A 14658-nucleotide genomic window follows, 5' to 3' on the forward strand; every position below is an offset into this window, starting at 1 on the left:
CTTAGGTTCACCCGATTCAGATCTTTCCTGTTTTGAAATTTATATAAATTTTATCTAAAATTATATCATATTTTTAAATTTTAGTATTTGATCTGCATTAAATGTTCGGTGCTTAACACGAGGTATCACTTTACTTGAAATTTATTTTTTTTAACAAGATTTTGACAAAATCTGGTTTTTAAAAAACAATTAGATAGCAACGTAAAATTTTTAATTATTTTGTCAAATTGAAAATTCGTATATCTAATATCAAATTGAAAATTCGTATATCTAATATCTAATTAAGTAAAAGCCTCAATTCTCTTCGATGCTTGTTTTTGTTCCCCCTTTGGTAGTTCTCAGCTTCTTCTAATGGGGAAAGGCGATGCTTCAACACCTTCGTCTCCTCCGCCGCTCCGTACGGCCCCTCCCTCTTCTTCAACTCCTTCGCTTCTCCCACCTTGCTTCGTCCTCTTCTTCCTCCTTTCCTCCTCTTCATCTCCTCCTCTCCTCCCCTCACCCCCTCTCTCTCCCCTCCCTCCTCCGCCACCACGCCCTCGTCGTCACCTCCGGCCACTGCACCAACCCCTTCTTCTCGGCGAAGCTCATCTCCCTCTACGCCGCCTCCCTCCGCCCCGACCTCGCCGCCCGCGTCTTCTTCGCCTCCCTCCCCGCGAACCCACTAGACACCTTCCTCTGGAACTCCCTCATCAAAACCCACTTCTCCGATTCCGGTTTCGCCCTCTCCCTCCAACTCTTCACAAAAATGCTCTCTTGGGGAGCCCGGCCCAACCATTTCACCATTCCCATGGTGGTTTCCGCCTGTTCCGAGCTACTCGAGCTTGGAACCGGCTCCTCGATCCATTGCGCCTCGATCAAGTTCGGTCTTTTCTCCCGGGATTCGGCCGGTGTCGGATCATCGTTTGTTTACATGTACGCGAAGTGCGGGGTGCTCGGTGATGCGTTCAAGGTGTTCGATGAAATGCCTGTGAAGGATGTCGTATCGTGGACTGCTCTTATCGTTGGATACGTGAGGAACGGTGAATGTGAGATGGGTTTGGTTTGCTTTAATCAAATGCATCGGCTTGGCGCCGATGGAGGGGTCAGGCCTAATTCTCGGACCGTGGAAGGTGCTCTGCAAGCTTGTGGAAGCTTAGGAGCATTATGGGAAGGAAGATGTCTACATGTGTTTTTGACGAAAATAGGCCTTGAATATCATGATTCTATTAAGTCATCTCTTCTCTCAGTGTACTCCAAATGCGACAGTCCAGAAGATGCTTTTCTTGTATTTGAAGAGTTGCCGGAGAAAGATGTTGTCTCATGGACTGCAGTTGTTGGAGTTCATGCCAGGAAAGGCCTAATTTTGGACTGCATAAAGTTGTTTCGGTCAATGCAGGATTCAGGGGTAGAGCCTGATGGAATTTTTGTTAGCGCTATGCTTACTTGTTTTGTGAATGGTAAAAATTCTCATGCAGGAAAGGCCTTTCATGGAATCGCATTGAGGAGGAATATTGAAGTCGATACAATGGTTGGTAATGCATTTATATCATTTTACAACAAATTTGAGTTATTGGATATTGCAGAAAAAGTCTTCAATACTGTGGTTGAACGTGATTCGGAGTCATGGAATTTGATGGTTTATGGTTGTGGGAAGATGGGATTTGATGTCAAATGCTTGAATTATTTCAGAGAAATGCAGATTCTTGGCCTAGGGCTTTCTTGTGATATCAATAACTTGGTTTCTGTGATCTCCTCATGTGCCCAGTTAGGAGAACAAAGATTAGGCCAATCCGCTCATTGTTATGTGATGAAACATTCGGTTAATGAACGTCTCTCAGTTGCTAATGCTCTCATTGGCTTGTATGGAAAGTGCGGAGTGCTTCGCCTGGCAAGTATAATATTTGATCACACAAATAGAGATGTTGTCACGTGGAATTCTTTAATTGGTGCCTACGCCAATGCGGGATATTCAGAAGATGCATTGTCATTATTTGATCAGATGCTTTTAGAAGATGTGAGACCCAATTCCGCAACCTTGGTAGGCATTCTATCTGCTTGTTCACAGTTGGCTGCTCTCCATCGCGGCCGGTGGATACACAGTTACATCAAAGAAATAGGTTTGGATTCTGATGCAACTGTTTCCTCTGCACTCGTTGACATGTATGCTAAATGTGGGCAACTCGAACTATCAAGAGCGGTGTTTGATTCCATGCACGAAAGAGATGTTGTGTCGTGGAATGTTATGATCTCCGGGTACGGGATCCATGGTTATGCAAAGGAAGCATTAGAGGTGTTTGCAGAGATGGAACGAGGAGGTGTGAGGCCTAACGGAGTTACATTTCTTGCGATTCTATCTGCTTGCGGCCATGCTGGGTTGGTCGATGAGGGGAAAAAGTTATTTAATAGAATGAAGGAGTATTCTATTAGACCGACGCTGAAGCATTATGCTTCTATGGTGGATCTTTTAGGCAGATATGGCCATCTACATGAGGCCGAAGAAATTGTTCTTACCATGCCTATTGAGCCTGATGGTGCAATTTGGGGAGCCTTACTTGGTGCTTGCAAAATGCACAATAACGTCGAACTAGGAGCGCGCATTGCGTCGAGGGCTTTCAGTTCAGATCCCGAGAACGACGGATACTATGTTTTGATGTCCAATATGTTTGCCTGTGTAGGAAAGTGGGAAGAAGTTAAGATGCTTAGACAGATGATGAAGGATTATAGGGTGAACAAAGGAGCAGGTTGGAGTTCTATTGAGGTTGGTGAAAGAACACATCTCTTCACAATGGGAGATAGAGGCCATCCAGAGTCTGATGAGATATATGAAATGCTTGAAGCTTCCAACAGGCAGATAGAGATGTCTCCATTGTGTGAAGCCCAAAAGACAACAAAGTAGTTAGCTATTGCATAAGCTTGGCATAGCTGAGTGTGCTGGGACGGATGGTAGTGTTCGCACTCGTAAAGTCATTCACGTTCGAATCGATTATGTGCGCCATCGAATATGGTTTAGAATATTAAGAACCAATCCTAAATCCAAGCTTGGTAGAATTATACTACCAAAAAAGAACATAAGATGGAATTCTTTACTCAGAAAGGTGAAAACATGAAAAAGATTGAAAAAAAAAAATGCAACTCAGTTTGATCGAACCCCAAACCTGTTCCAAACTTGATAATTCAATTCTTATTAAATCTTTCACCCTCTCCATCCAAAATTTTATTTTTTCACTCTAGTCTTATTGAATTTTACTTTTTTAATAGTAAATTTTTTAAAAGAAACCTAAATTGTAATAAAAATTTTATTAAATAATAATTATTATTATTGTTCTGAGGACGGTGCTAAAAAGAGAGTAGCCGCTGCCCGAATCTTAAAGGCGACCCAACGGCCGTCGATGCGAAATAGATCCGACGGCTCACGTCGCCTTACGATCCCCACCCACACAACTGTAAACCAAAATTTCCGGATAAATATTTAGGCGAGCACTCGAGATAACAAGAGAAGAGGCAAAGCAAAGAGGCAACGCAAAGAAGCAAACACCATAAGCTCACTCTATGGAGCGGCTGAGCCACGCCTCAAGAGCTCTTCCTCTCCTCTCCGCCGCCCCCTTTCGCCATCGATGCATTCCGATTAGGGCTTCTTTCACTCTCCGCCCCCTTCATGGCAAGTCTCTTCCCTCCGTAAACCAATTTTTTGTAGTTCTTATTCTCGATTTTTTCGGTAAATTTTTGCCGCATGTTTGGTGTTTTCTCGCTATAATATGAAGAAATGGTCATTGCGTTGAGTATGTGTGTGATTTAACACATCATTGATCGTTCACAGGTTGTCGCTGTAACAAGCATATAAGAAATAATGCTGAGAAAGTTAAATTCAGGATAAGAAACTCATCATCAGGTCTCACAATTTATGTATTCTTTTTATATCTTCGTGAAACGGAACCTAAAATTGGTAGTTCTAAAAGAAAATTTGCCTACTTTTCACGCTTGGTTCGACAGCTTCGGCGGAGCCCACGACGAAGGAAACAGCAGAAGAAACGGCCGAGGACAGTTCTGTGAGTGGGGACGCAATACGCCGCCGGTTCCTTAATTTTTACGCTTCTCGCGGCCACAAGATTCTCCCAAGTTCATCACTTGTGCCTGATGACCCAACAGTTTTGCTTACTATTGCTGGGATGCTTCAATTTAAGCCTATATTTCTGGGGAAGGTGCGCGAAGAAAACTTCTTGCCTTTTGCTTTCCTCTAAGATTATAACCATTCTTACCCTCACGTATTGATTTGTTTGTTCTCAGTCTTTAAATTGCACGATGAATTCCGTAGGAATGTTTATGCCTTTAGTTTTGTCTTTAGGAAATAGTCCAAGATTTATATGAAGTACCTGGTTGACATGTCGATGGACAGTTTAGATGTATAAGAGATACTATTATCATACATCAACAATCTTAAGAAAATGTACCAAAGGAGATCTGTATCATTAACATGGTCTTTTACTGTTCGTACGTGCACTTTATGATTTGTATACGGTGAGCTTGCAAATAAAGAGGTTCTTGCACCATGTGCTAACTGAGGCAAGTGGCGTGTCGTGTCGTGTGGCTGGAGATGAAAAACAGAGTGCTAGCATAAGTAATCAGGCCGATGTGCTATTCTTTGTTAGTAAACTAGTCGGAGATGCCATCTAATAATTCTCTCTTTTTCCTTTTCTGATGATTCCTTTGATCATTTGATGCAAGTATTTCTTTGTGCGGTCTTTGCATCAGCATGAACATAGTCATCGACGAGTTCTGTAATTGGTTATGATTGCTGAGTTAGGTGAAGGTTCTCCACCAATCTTTATAATGTTGTCCCGTACGCATTTACCCCTTTTAAGGCTATTCGCAATTATATTTTTGGAAGATCACCTAATGGTCGCTGTTTTGTTCATTCTCAATCTTTTTGACCAACGAGTGTTGCACACAGGAACCTAGACGTGTCCCATGTGCTACAACCGCTCAACGATGCATACGCACAAATGACATTGAAAACGTGGGACGAACAACTCGACACCACACCTTCTTCGAGATGCTTGGGAACTTCAGCTTTGGAGATTACTTCAAAAAGGAAGCAATTGTATGGGCATGGGAACTTTCAACTAAGGAGTATGAACAAAACTTTATTCCCGATGCGCCATGAAGTCTATATTGGTAAATTAAGCTGTTTAACTGAAGAATGACATTTGCATACACATTGTCCTGTCTAAAAGTATTCATGCTTTCAGGTGGGAACCTTGCAGTAGTTTTAAGGTGCATATTCATGAAAAGTGTGTGAACCTCCTGTAGCTCTATCAATCTTACAAGCTTAAAGTATTGAGACGTCAAGCTTTTGCAATGATGTTGTAATCTCTGTCATAAAGTTGAACTCGGCCTGTATTACATGGTTTTCGCTCAGCTTTTATCTGCATTTCTTGGGTGATGTACTAAGAGTGCAATCTAAAGAATTAGAAAAGTGACTTGATGTTCTGACATGTGACGAAGTTTTCCCCATTAACCTTCTTCATTTTCTTAGAATGAACTTATCATTGACTTTGTTTTGTAAGATCTCTTGTTTTTCTCCTGATAAAATCGTGAAATTTTTTGTCTAAGCTTCATGTTAATCTCTCTGTCTAACCATTCACTTGATTTCATGATTCCTTGCCCCCTCTGTTATGCCCTCTTTGTCCATTGCTGGAATTTTTTTCCCACTCTTGTAGATATGGGTTACCTCCTGAGAGGCTGTGGATTAGTGTTTTTGAAGATGATGATGAAGCCTTCCTTCTATGGCACAATGAGGTGAGCTGTTTAAATGAATCCTTTAGTGATGTCTCAATTCATATGGTTCATCCTTTTATCATCAAGGCATGGTTTGCATGGAAAACCAAAAACTATACCCAGTATATCTATCAAAAGCAGCTGTTATTAAAATTAGGTTTGGAACAATTTTTTCATCAAAATAAAGTAAATTTTTCCTTGCGAATGCGATATTTTAGTTTTTATCATCATTGCTACCGAGTAGAAATATTTGCCTTCTTATTGATTCAGCTTGATAATTTGAACTGATTACTCAAATAACTATTGTTTCTTCTCCTAGCGGTTGCTTGGTATCAGAACATAAGAAAAGATGCTCACTGGAATCTGGATTGGTGGTTTATTTAGTAGCATCTTGAATGAGATTTATCTTTTCATTTTGGTTTCTCAGCATTTTGAGGACTGATATTAAATTTGCACTTTCTCGCTATGTTGCCATACCTATCAGAATCATTTAATTTTTGGAGCTTCAGCAATAATAATTATTAATTTTGATGAATTTCTATCTATTGCCTAAACTTTTAGTTCATGATTAGGTTGGTGTTCCAAAAGAGCGAATAAAGAGGATGGGTGAAGATGACAACTTCTGGACCAGTGGGATCACCGGACCCTGTGGTCCTTGCTCTGAGATTTATTTTGATTTCCATTCTGAGAGGGGATACACAGATGTTGTAAGTGGGAATTCAACTGTCAAGAAATTTGCTATTTTCCTTATTCATTTGAGCAAGTCTCTTTATAATTAAAATTAGTGATATTCTCCTATAGTTATATGCAGGATTTGGGGGATGATAGCCGATTCATCGAATTCTACAATCTGGTCTTTATGCAATACAACAAAAAGGATGATGGCTCTCTAGAACCCCTGAAACAGAAGAATATAGATACAGGCATGGGCCTCGAGCGTGTAGCACGGATCCTTCAGAAGGTATCTTTCTGCATAGAGAATGTGATGGTTTTGCTTTGAGACTTAGGAATCACTGTTTAGAATCTTTTGATACTTTTTACATTCTGTGGATGCAAAGAATGTCTCAAAACAACCATTCTTTTTTTTTTTTTTTCCGAGCAACATTTACATGATGATTCCTTCAAAGTAAGAAGCTTTTAAATGTGGAATTATAGGAAAAGATCGAGCAATAAAGTTTCAAGCAAAAGTAAGCATGAACTTGTAATAATTTGCTCTGGTTTATAAAAGTTTTCTGAGTATTTAACTTCTCAGAAAAAATTCAATTCAATTGCCAAACTAGACATGCGGATTAAATAGCATTGGAACTTTCAGAAAAGAAACAGAGTAGCCATTATATTTCATATTGTTAGAAGTCTTTGGTCACTGATAGCATTTGAATTCAACCTTCCATAATTTGAACCTACACTTTCAACACTAATAAGCTAATTTAAAATGAGATTGAGGAGACAAGAAAACAAAGATGGTATTCACTTTTCGCTTTTCTTTAGAAGATCATGATGTTAATGTGTTTGGAAATTGAATTCGTGTTCATTTTTGTTTTATGTGATTTTGTCATGTCTGTAGAGTTCAGTAATTGTGCCATCAGCTGTCATCTAATTCTTATTGTTCGCAGGTTCCAAACAACTATGAGACTGACTTGATCTTCCCAATCATAGAGAAGGCAACAGATTTGGCAAGGATTTCTTACCCTGAAGCAGATAGTGTTACAAAGAACAATCTTAAAGTATGGTATAATTGGAGCTTCTTCTATTCGCTTTGTTATGAGCATTAAAAAGAAAAATGAATAATTTCCTTACTGCAACCTTCTTTCTGCTCTCAGATAATTGGTGATCATATGCGAGCAGTTGTTTATCTGATATCAGATGGGGTTATACCGTCAAATATCGGCAGAGGATATGTAGTCCGAAGGCTTATAAGAAGAGTTGTTCGTACTGGTAGGTTGCTAGGTATAAAAGGCGATGACCATGGGAATCCTGATGGAGCTTTCTTACCTGTACTGGCTGAGAAAGTCATAGAGCTCAGCACTAATATCGACCCAGATGTCAAATCAAGGAAGACTGCTATTCTTGAAGAGCTAAAGAGAGAAGAACTTCGGTTTGTACAGACTTTAGAAAGAGGAGAAAAGCTGTTGAACCAGTTTCTCTCTGATGCCTTACTTAAAAGTGGTGGAAATAATGGAAATAAGCCTTGCCTCTCTGGGAAAGATGTCTTCCTTCTGTATGATACGTACGGTTTTCCAGTTGAGATAACAGCAGAAGTTGCTGAAGAACAAGGAGTTACTATTGATATGGAGGGATTTGATATCGAAATGGAAAACCAAAGAAGGCAATCCCAGGCTGCTCACAGCGTGGTCAAACTATCTATAGGGAATGACGTGGAAATTGCCAGGAGTATACCGGACACTGAATTTCTGGGCTATGACTCTCTTTCTGCTAGTGCTACTGTAAAGGGCATTTTGGTTAATGGCAACCCAGTTACACATGTTTCTGAAGGTACTGATGTAGAAATTTTGTTGGATAGGACACCATTTTATGCCGAATCAGGTGGTCAAGTAGGAGATAATGGTTTTCTATACATTTTGGGAGACGAAGATGGAAGACGGAAAACTGTAGTGGAAATCAAAGATGTTCAAAAGTCTCTGGGGAATATCTTTGTGCATAAAGGTGCAATTAAAGAGGGATCACTAGAGGTTGGCTTAGACATAGATGCTGCAGTTGATGCAAAATTGAGGCAGAGAGCCAAAGTATGGCTTTTTTTTTCTCTCATAACCTTTCTTTCTACAAATTCTTAGAGAATGCGTTTTTTTTTTTTTTTTTTTGTTCACACTTATGTCAGCTTTTCATAATTCTGGGACCTTTGTTCATCTTACAGGTAGTCAGTGAACTTTCTATTTATAAATCACTATATGTAAAACTTTTGCATTTCTAGGTTCACCATACTGCTACACATCTGCTACAATCTGCTCTCAAAACAGTCATTGGTCCAGAGACATCTCAAGCTGGTTCCTTAGTAGCCTTCGATCGTCTTCGATTTGATTTTAATTTCCATCGCCCTCTCTCTGAACATGAAATAACAGAAATTGAACAGCTGGTAAATCAATGGATAAGTGATGCGACACAGCTTGAGACTAAAGTGATGGCTTTGACGGACGCCAAAAATGCAGGAGCCATTGCAATGTTTGGTGAAAAATATGGTGAACAGGTTAGGTTTTCAGACTCTCTATTATTTTGTTTTTGTAGTTTGATCTTTTTCTTTATCCCTCTTCAAGATATGATCGTAATTAAAAAATCTCAATCTTGGGCTGGAGGAGCTTAAGAAAATTTGTAGGAACTGGTTTGCTAGACATTATTACATTAATGATTCTAGAAACCATAAAAAGAAAATTAACTAATTTTCTCCCTGTGAGGACGTTTTGTTGAAGTTAACTATATAGCATCTTACAGGTCAGAGTTGTAGAGGTCCCTGGTGTATCAATGGAACTATGTGGTGGGACACATGTTCAGAATACTTCTGAGATCCGTGGATTCAAGATAATTTCAGAACAAGGTATAGCATCTGGAGTCAGGCGGATTGAAGCTGTTGCAGGTGAGGCTTTCGTTGAATATGTTTCAGCTCGAGACAAGCATATGAGACGTTTATGTTCTTTATTGAAGGTATGTAACCTTTACGGTTCTTGTTTTTGTGATTGTTCTGCTATTGATGTTTTTTTTTGTTTGTGCTCTTTATTTAAGGTAAAAGCAGAAGATGTGAACAACAGAGTGGAAACTATTCTTGAGGAACTAAGAATGACGAGAAATGAAGTTTCATCGTTACGAAGTAAAATTGCAGTACTTAAAGCATCAATTATTGCAAGCAAATCCACTGCTATTGGATCCAACAATGTCAGGTATAAACATCTCCTGAGCATTTCTCATTGCTAACCTTTAAGAGAAAGGAAAAACGTGAGCAACAAAAGAAAAATTATAAGATTATATTCTCTTTCTTACAGGGTGGTTGTTGAGAATATGGACGATACGGATGCCGATGCCCTAAAAAGTGCTGCTGAGTATCTTGTGGACTCTTTGGGAGATCCAGCAGCAGTTGTTCTGGGTTCGATCCCAGAAGATGGCAAAGTAAGCTTGGTCGCCGCATTTTCTCCGCAAGTCATCAAAATGGGTATCCAAGCCGGGAAGTTCATAGGAGGGATAGCTAAACTGTGTGGTGGAGGCGGCGGCGGCAAACCTAATTTTGCACAAGCTGGTGGGCGGAAACCGGAGAACTTGTCGGATGCCCTAGAAAAGGCTCGAGCTGAGCTCGCCACAGCTTTATCTTCAAATTCTTAGCTGAAATTTGTCTCAACCTGGTGTCATATACAACTTAGATTGATGCACTAAAGATCAAGAGTAGTGCTAGTCTCCAAAAGAGTCCCATCTTCGGAAGAAAAGGAAGCTACACGAAACAATTCTTAGAACATGATATTAAGTAATGCTCACAGGTAATTCTTTCTTCGTACAGTTTACAAGGTAAGAGGTGAGACCATACAACAAGCAAACTACTGTGGATGATCAGGCTAAAAATTTGTTGGAATTCTTAATGCAAACCTATGTATGAATCCTGAAAGGGAAACAAAAGCTTGAGATTTACATAGTGTTTGTACATGCACTGCAAATTTCCTCAGGGTAGTATGAGTAACAAACATTACTTTCCATGTTACCAGCATGTAGCTCCTGCTGCTTCAAGCTGCAAGTTCTAATGTTTCTGCTTTTCTCCTTTCCAGTACTAAGTAGAATTTCACATGTACCAGGGTTAGTGAGTTGACACAATTCTCCTCAAACTAGCTGGATGTTGAATCTGACCGGCTTATTATAATGTGATGGTGAAATATCTGCTCAAAAAAAGAAATTCATCCACTATTCAAGTCATCACCGGTGATCAGCTGAATCAACATCCAGTTGACTCAAGACCTGAGCTTAACCATGGATACAGATCAGCGGATCATCGTGGAGTTTGTGGTTGATAGAGATCATCAAAAGAGCCAGTGCTACGCCCGAGGTTTTAGAGTGAGTGAAATCACTTGAAACCATGCAAAATAAGGATTCAGAACCTCAAGCATCCATTGCGGAGTTTTGGAAATACAAAAGAAAACAACATTATTAGCACACCAATCATTTTGTAAACAATTTGATCACTATCCAATGATCACACACCAATCATTTTGTAAACAATTTGATCACTATCCAATGATCAAACCGAACAATATATGGAGACTCCAAAACTATAAAAAGAACAAACTTAACAAATATTCACGTCATTAACGACAATCACCGAGTTTTGAACTTTTAACTAGCAGTTGTCTTTATCCGGTTTATACGCATAGATTATTACACGAGTACTCAATTTGAGTCTACACTCTCATCGCCATTCCAAGTCATTTGAATGATTTGACGAGCAGAGATAAGAAATAGAAGTTCAAATGATGATCATTCTACTGGCTCACAAGCCAAAAATGCTTCACTTAGGATCAGTAAAGAACTTATTGATAGATGGCATGATCTCCGGGGTTCGGTTGCGAACGAGTTTCCTAAGACCGTGCTGAGCATACTTCTCCCCCTCGGCAAAGTTGTCGAGCACTCCCGCCGCCCTTCCTTCCTTGCTAACTCTGCACGACAAGACAGGAGAGGAGATTTAAGGAATTATCAACTTGAATGTTCAAAGAAACCAATTGTAAATATAGAGATACATCAGAAGAATAACGCCGAGGCGAAGCATCATAGTAAAAGCCTGGATATTCAATGGTGTAGTGATGTAAAGTCAAAAATCCACACGCTCACTTCCTTGCTATTAGAGGGATAGGTACAAGTATGGGGATAAGAAAAATAGCATTTGGATGAAAATTGGATTGTTTCCGGGGATGAGAAAAATAGTATTTGGATAGATAATATGAAATGAAAAAAATAGTGGGTGGTTATATATAGAAAATGGAGGTGTTGGTAGGGATAGTTATACCAGCTTATTTCAGATACCCGAGAACTACTATTCTTGGGTAACAAATTAGCGTCTGGATATAAAGGAGGGGACAAGGGGTTATTCCACCCCTTAACCCCAATCCAAACAGTGTTTGTATTCAACAACAATGATTTGTGATTACAGTTTATACAGTAAAAATTCATGACACCTTTTGCCTGTCATGCATATCAATCGATATCATGTAATATTTCTTTTTTTTAAAAAAAAAAGTCTCCCATCAGATACTTTTTCCTTGAGATCAAAAGTTCATATTCTCAGATACTTCTCTACAAAATTATTCGAGATATATTTCTGAAATAGTATGCTCACAAAGACCTGGCTATATATGTTCTTACTCTTGAGATCAAGTCACTATTAATTTCTCTTCATCTCTTCGCCATTAATCATATACTTAGATCGTTCAACAAACCACACAACAGGAAATTAATAAATTACTTAGATCTATCTAATACCACTCTTGAACTGATCAATTACTACAACGAGAAACAAACCTCACTTCAGGGTTGATGCAGAGGTTGCGCGCCAACTGGAACCCGCAGATCCCCACCGCGACCCCCACCGCCGCAAACAGCGGGTAAACCTACCGTAAAATCAATCAAGCACCCCAAAAATCCAATATCAAATCCACGATTATTGCAGATCCAAGAAAAAACACATCAGATCCAAAAGAGGTGATTTGGGGGATTCTAAAATTAGTAAAACTTCACTAAAAGAAGAGAAAATTGGTGAAAATTATCTTCACCTCGGGCCTCAGCCAACGATTCAGGGTGGAAGAAGCCATGGATGAGTTGATGGAGACCGGAGGAGACGCTGCGGCGGCGGAGAGAGAGAGAGAGAGAGAGAGAGAGGGAGAGAAATTGGAGGAGGCGATTGACACGGCGGGGAGAGAATTGAGGGGACGCGATTGGGCCAGATTTATCGGAGTTCGCTTTCCAATTTTGGCCTTGCATTTTTTTTTTTTTTTTATAAACTTCTAATACCATTATATAGTTAGTTTTTTTTTTTTCTCTTTAATTAATATCTTATGATTTAAAGTGTATTAATTTAATATTTTATAATTTTTTTATCAAATCTTTCGTTAATTTTTCGTTAAATTATATACAAAATTTTTTAAATATTTTATCTATGAATTATCGAATATTCATTCTAGTATCATTTAATTTTAACATTATCACTAATTTAAAAAAAATAATAAAAAACACAAAATAAATATAAAAATAATATATTTTAAAATATAATACTAACCACGTCGATGGTATTTGAATTTTTTTTACAGAAGTACAAAATTGCCCTTGCTTTTGTTTGGGTCCCACATAAATTGTGGAGTAATTTGATAGGCCCGGGAGGTCCAATAAGAAGGAGAGGGTGAATTAATAAAAGAGTAGGTGAAAATGAATGATTGGATCATCCCATTAGTCCTCTTCTTTTATTTTAGAGCAAAATAACTTCAATTCACCTCATGTGGTTTAGGAGGTGGCATTCTACACGGCAGCTGCATCACAATACTATTTATGTTTCAGCCAACCTTTTTTCTTTTAAAAAAAATTATAATAGAAATATTGTTTTAAAAAAAATTATAATGGAATGAGTGAATCACCAAAATAATTTGATTGGATGGAGATAGAGATGAGGTGGTGTGATTGACACATTTTAGATTTTTTCCGTGGTTTAGCTTCCTATCACTTTGGCACTTTGTGATTCAAAAATTTATACCTAATTATTTTCTATTTTTATTTTTATCAAAAATATTTGCTATCAAATGGAATAGTAAAATAATTTTTTTATAATTATAGAATAATTAAATATAACTTTTTGAACTATCTAATGACAAAGTAAAAAGATGCCCTCAATCACAGAATAAATTTTTTTTTAGAAAGAAAAATGGCATGTTACCTCTTTCGTTTTATTTCTTGTGAAAATAAGCTTAGCTGAAAATATGAATCAATTAGGATTAGGACTTGGGACCTCGGATACTAACCGCTAAGCCCTCTGCCACTTGCACTAGGGACAGTCGATGCAATTACAGAATAGTTAAGTATTGTTTTTTTTTCTAAGCATAGAGTGGTAAAGTGAAAAATGAGCTAATCAACATGAAAAAAATTAAAGTTAACCCCTTGTTTTATTTTATTTTTCATATATGAATATTTTATATAAAAAGAAATATGTCCACCTGATAATTTTTTATTATTTTTTATTTTTAACTACCACTAGTGATCAAGAGTTTGATGATTGATACTTGATATTTCAAATTCAAAGTTTAGATATTTAATACTATGAACAAACACAAGAATAATATATTTTAAAAAAGGCTAGTCTTTTAAAAGTAAAAAAATTTTAAACTAGTTATTTTTAAAATTGTTCTATGAGGCAAACCAAGCATATTATGAGTTTTTTGTCTATACTACTTTGTGCTCTTAAAATTGGTTTGTATGCGTGTGAATATTTGACTCATCTAATTGGCTGACAAACATAAATTAATAAAAATAAAAAGATCATAATGAAGTAAAATGTATAAAAATTATAATGCTTTGTAACACAGGAAATCTTCTTATCTCAGCTGCCGAGGTATTAGGAACATGGAATCTCGAATATCAACTATAAAATTTTTACTCAACGAAGATCACAAAATTAGTTTGTGCAAGTTCTTCTTTTTTTTCTTTTTAGAACAGGTAGCACGCCACCCGCCTAGGGGCTGGCAATCCAGCTCGCTGTTTCGCGAAGCAGCTTGCTCGGACATTCGGCTTCGAAAAAAAAAAAAAAAATTGAGTCAGAGATCGGCTCAGCTCGATTTAGTTAAACGAGCCGGAACATGACTGAATTTTTCAGCTCGTTTAATAAACAGCCGAACACGAGGCTTGGGTCAGCTTGCTCGTGTTCGGCTCGATAACAGCTCGAAT

The 14658-nt window shown here is 38.2% G+C and overlaps 3 protein-coding genes across 4 annotated transcripts; 2 read left to right on the plus strand and 1 right to left on the minus strand.

The window, feature by feature from the left end:
* LOC109711961 (pentatricopeptide repeat-containing protein At4g39952, mitochondrial) lies at positions 283-2991 on the plus strand. The gene has a single exon (XM_020235349.1). The coding sequence runs from the start codon at positions 365-367 to the stop codon at positions 2873-2875; it is 2511 nt and encodes an 836-aa protein (XP_020090938.1). The 5' UTR covers positions 283-364; the 3' UTR covers positions 2876-2991.
* Positions 3382-10497, plus strand: LOC109711960 (alanine--tRNA ligase, chloroplastic/mitochondrial). 2 transcript variants are annotated; one of them, XM_020235348.1, is made up of 13 exons: positions 3391-3637; positions 3797-3868; positions 3970-4178; positions 4928-5106; positions 5697-5775; positions 6327-6461; positions 6566-6715; positions 7368-7478; positions 7575-8498; positions 8684-8956; positions 9199-9408; positions 9487-9641; positions 9744-10497. In XM_020235348.1, exons 1-13 carry the CDS (start codon positions 3529-3531, stop codon positions 10075-10077), a joined length of 2940 nt encoding a protein of 979 aa, XP_020090937.1. In that variant the 5' UTR covers positions 3391-3528; the 3' UTR covers positions 10078-10497. The 2 variants fall into 2 exon arrangements, with proteins under 2 accessions (XP_020090936.1, XP_020090937.1); XM_020235347.1 differs by having other exon boundaries at positions 3382-3637; positions 9199-9641.
* LOC109711962 lies at positions 10948-12656 on the minus strand. Its single transcript, XM_020235350.1, has 3 exons — positions 12504-12656; positions 12253-12341; positions 10948-11393 (listed from the first exon to the last, which is right to left on the minus strand). The coding sequence occupies exons 1-3, from the start codon at positions 12540-12542 to the stop codon at positions 11246-11248; spliced, it is 276 nt and encodes a 91-aa protein (XP_020090939.1). The 5' UTR covers positions 12543-12656; the 3' UTR covers positions 10948-11245.

The sequence above is a fragment of the Ananas comosus genome, linkage group 6, assembly GCF_001540865.1.
Source record: "Ananas comosus cultivar F153 linkage group 6, ASM154086v1, whole genome shotgun sequence".
In the NCBI taxonomy this organism is placed as follows: domain Eukaryota; kingdom Viridiplantae; phylum Streptophyta; class Magnoliopsida; order Poales; family Bromeliaceae; genus Ananas; species Ananas comosus.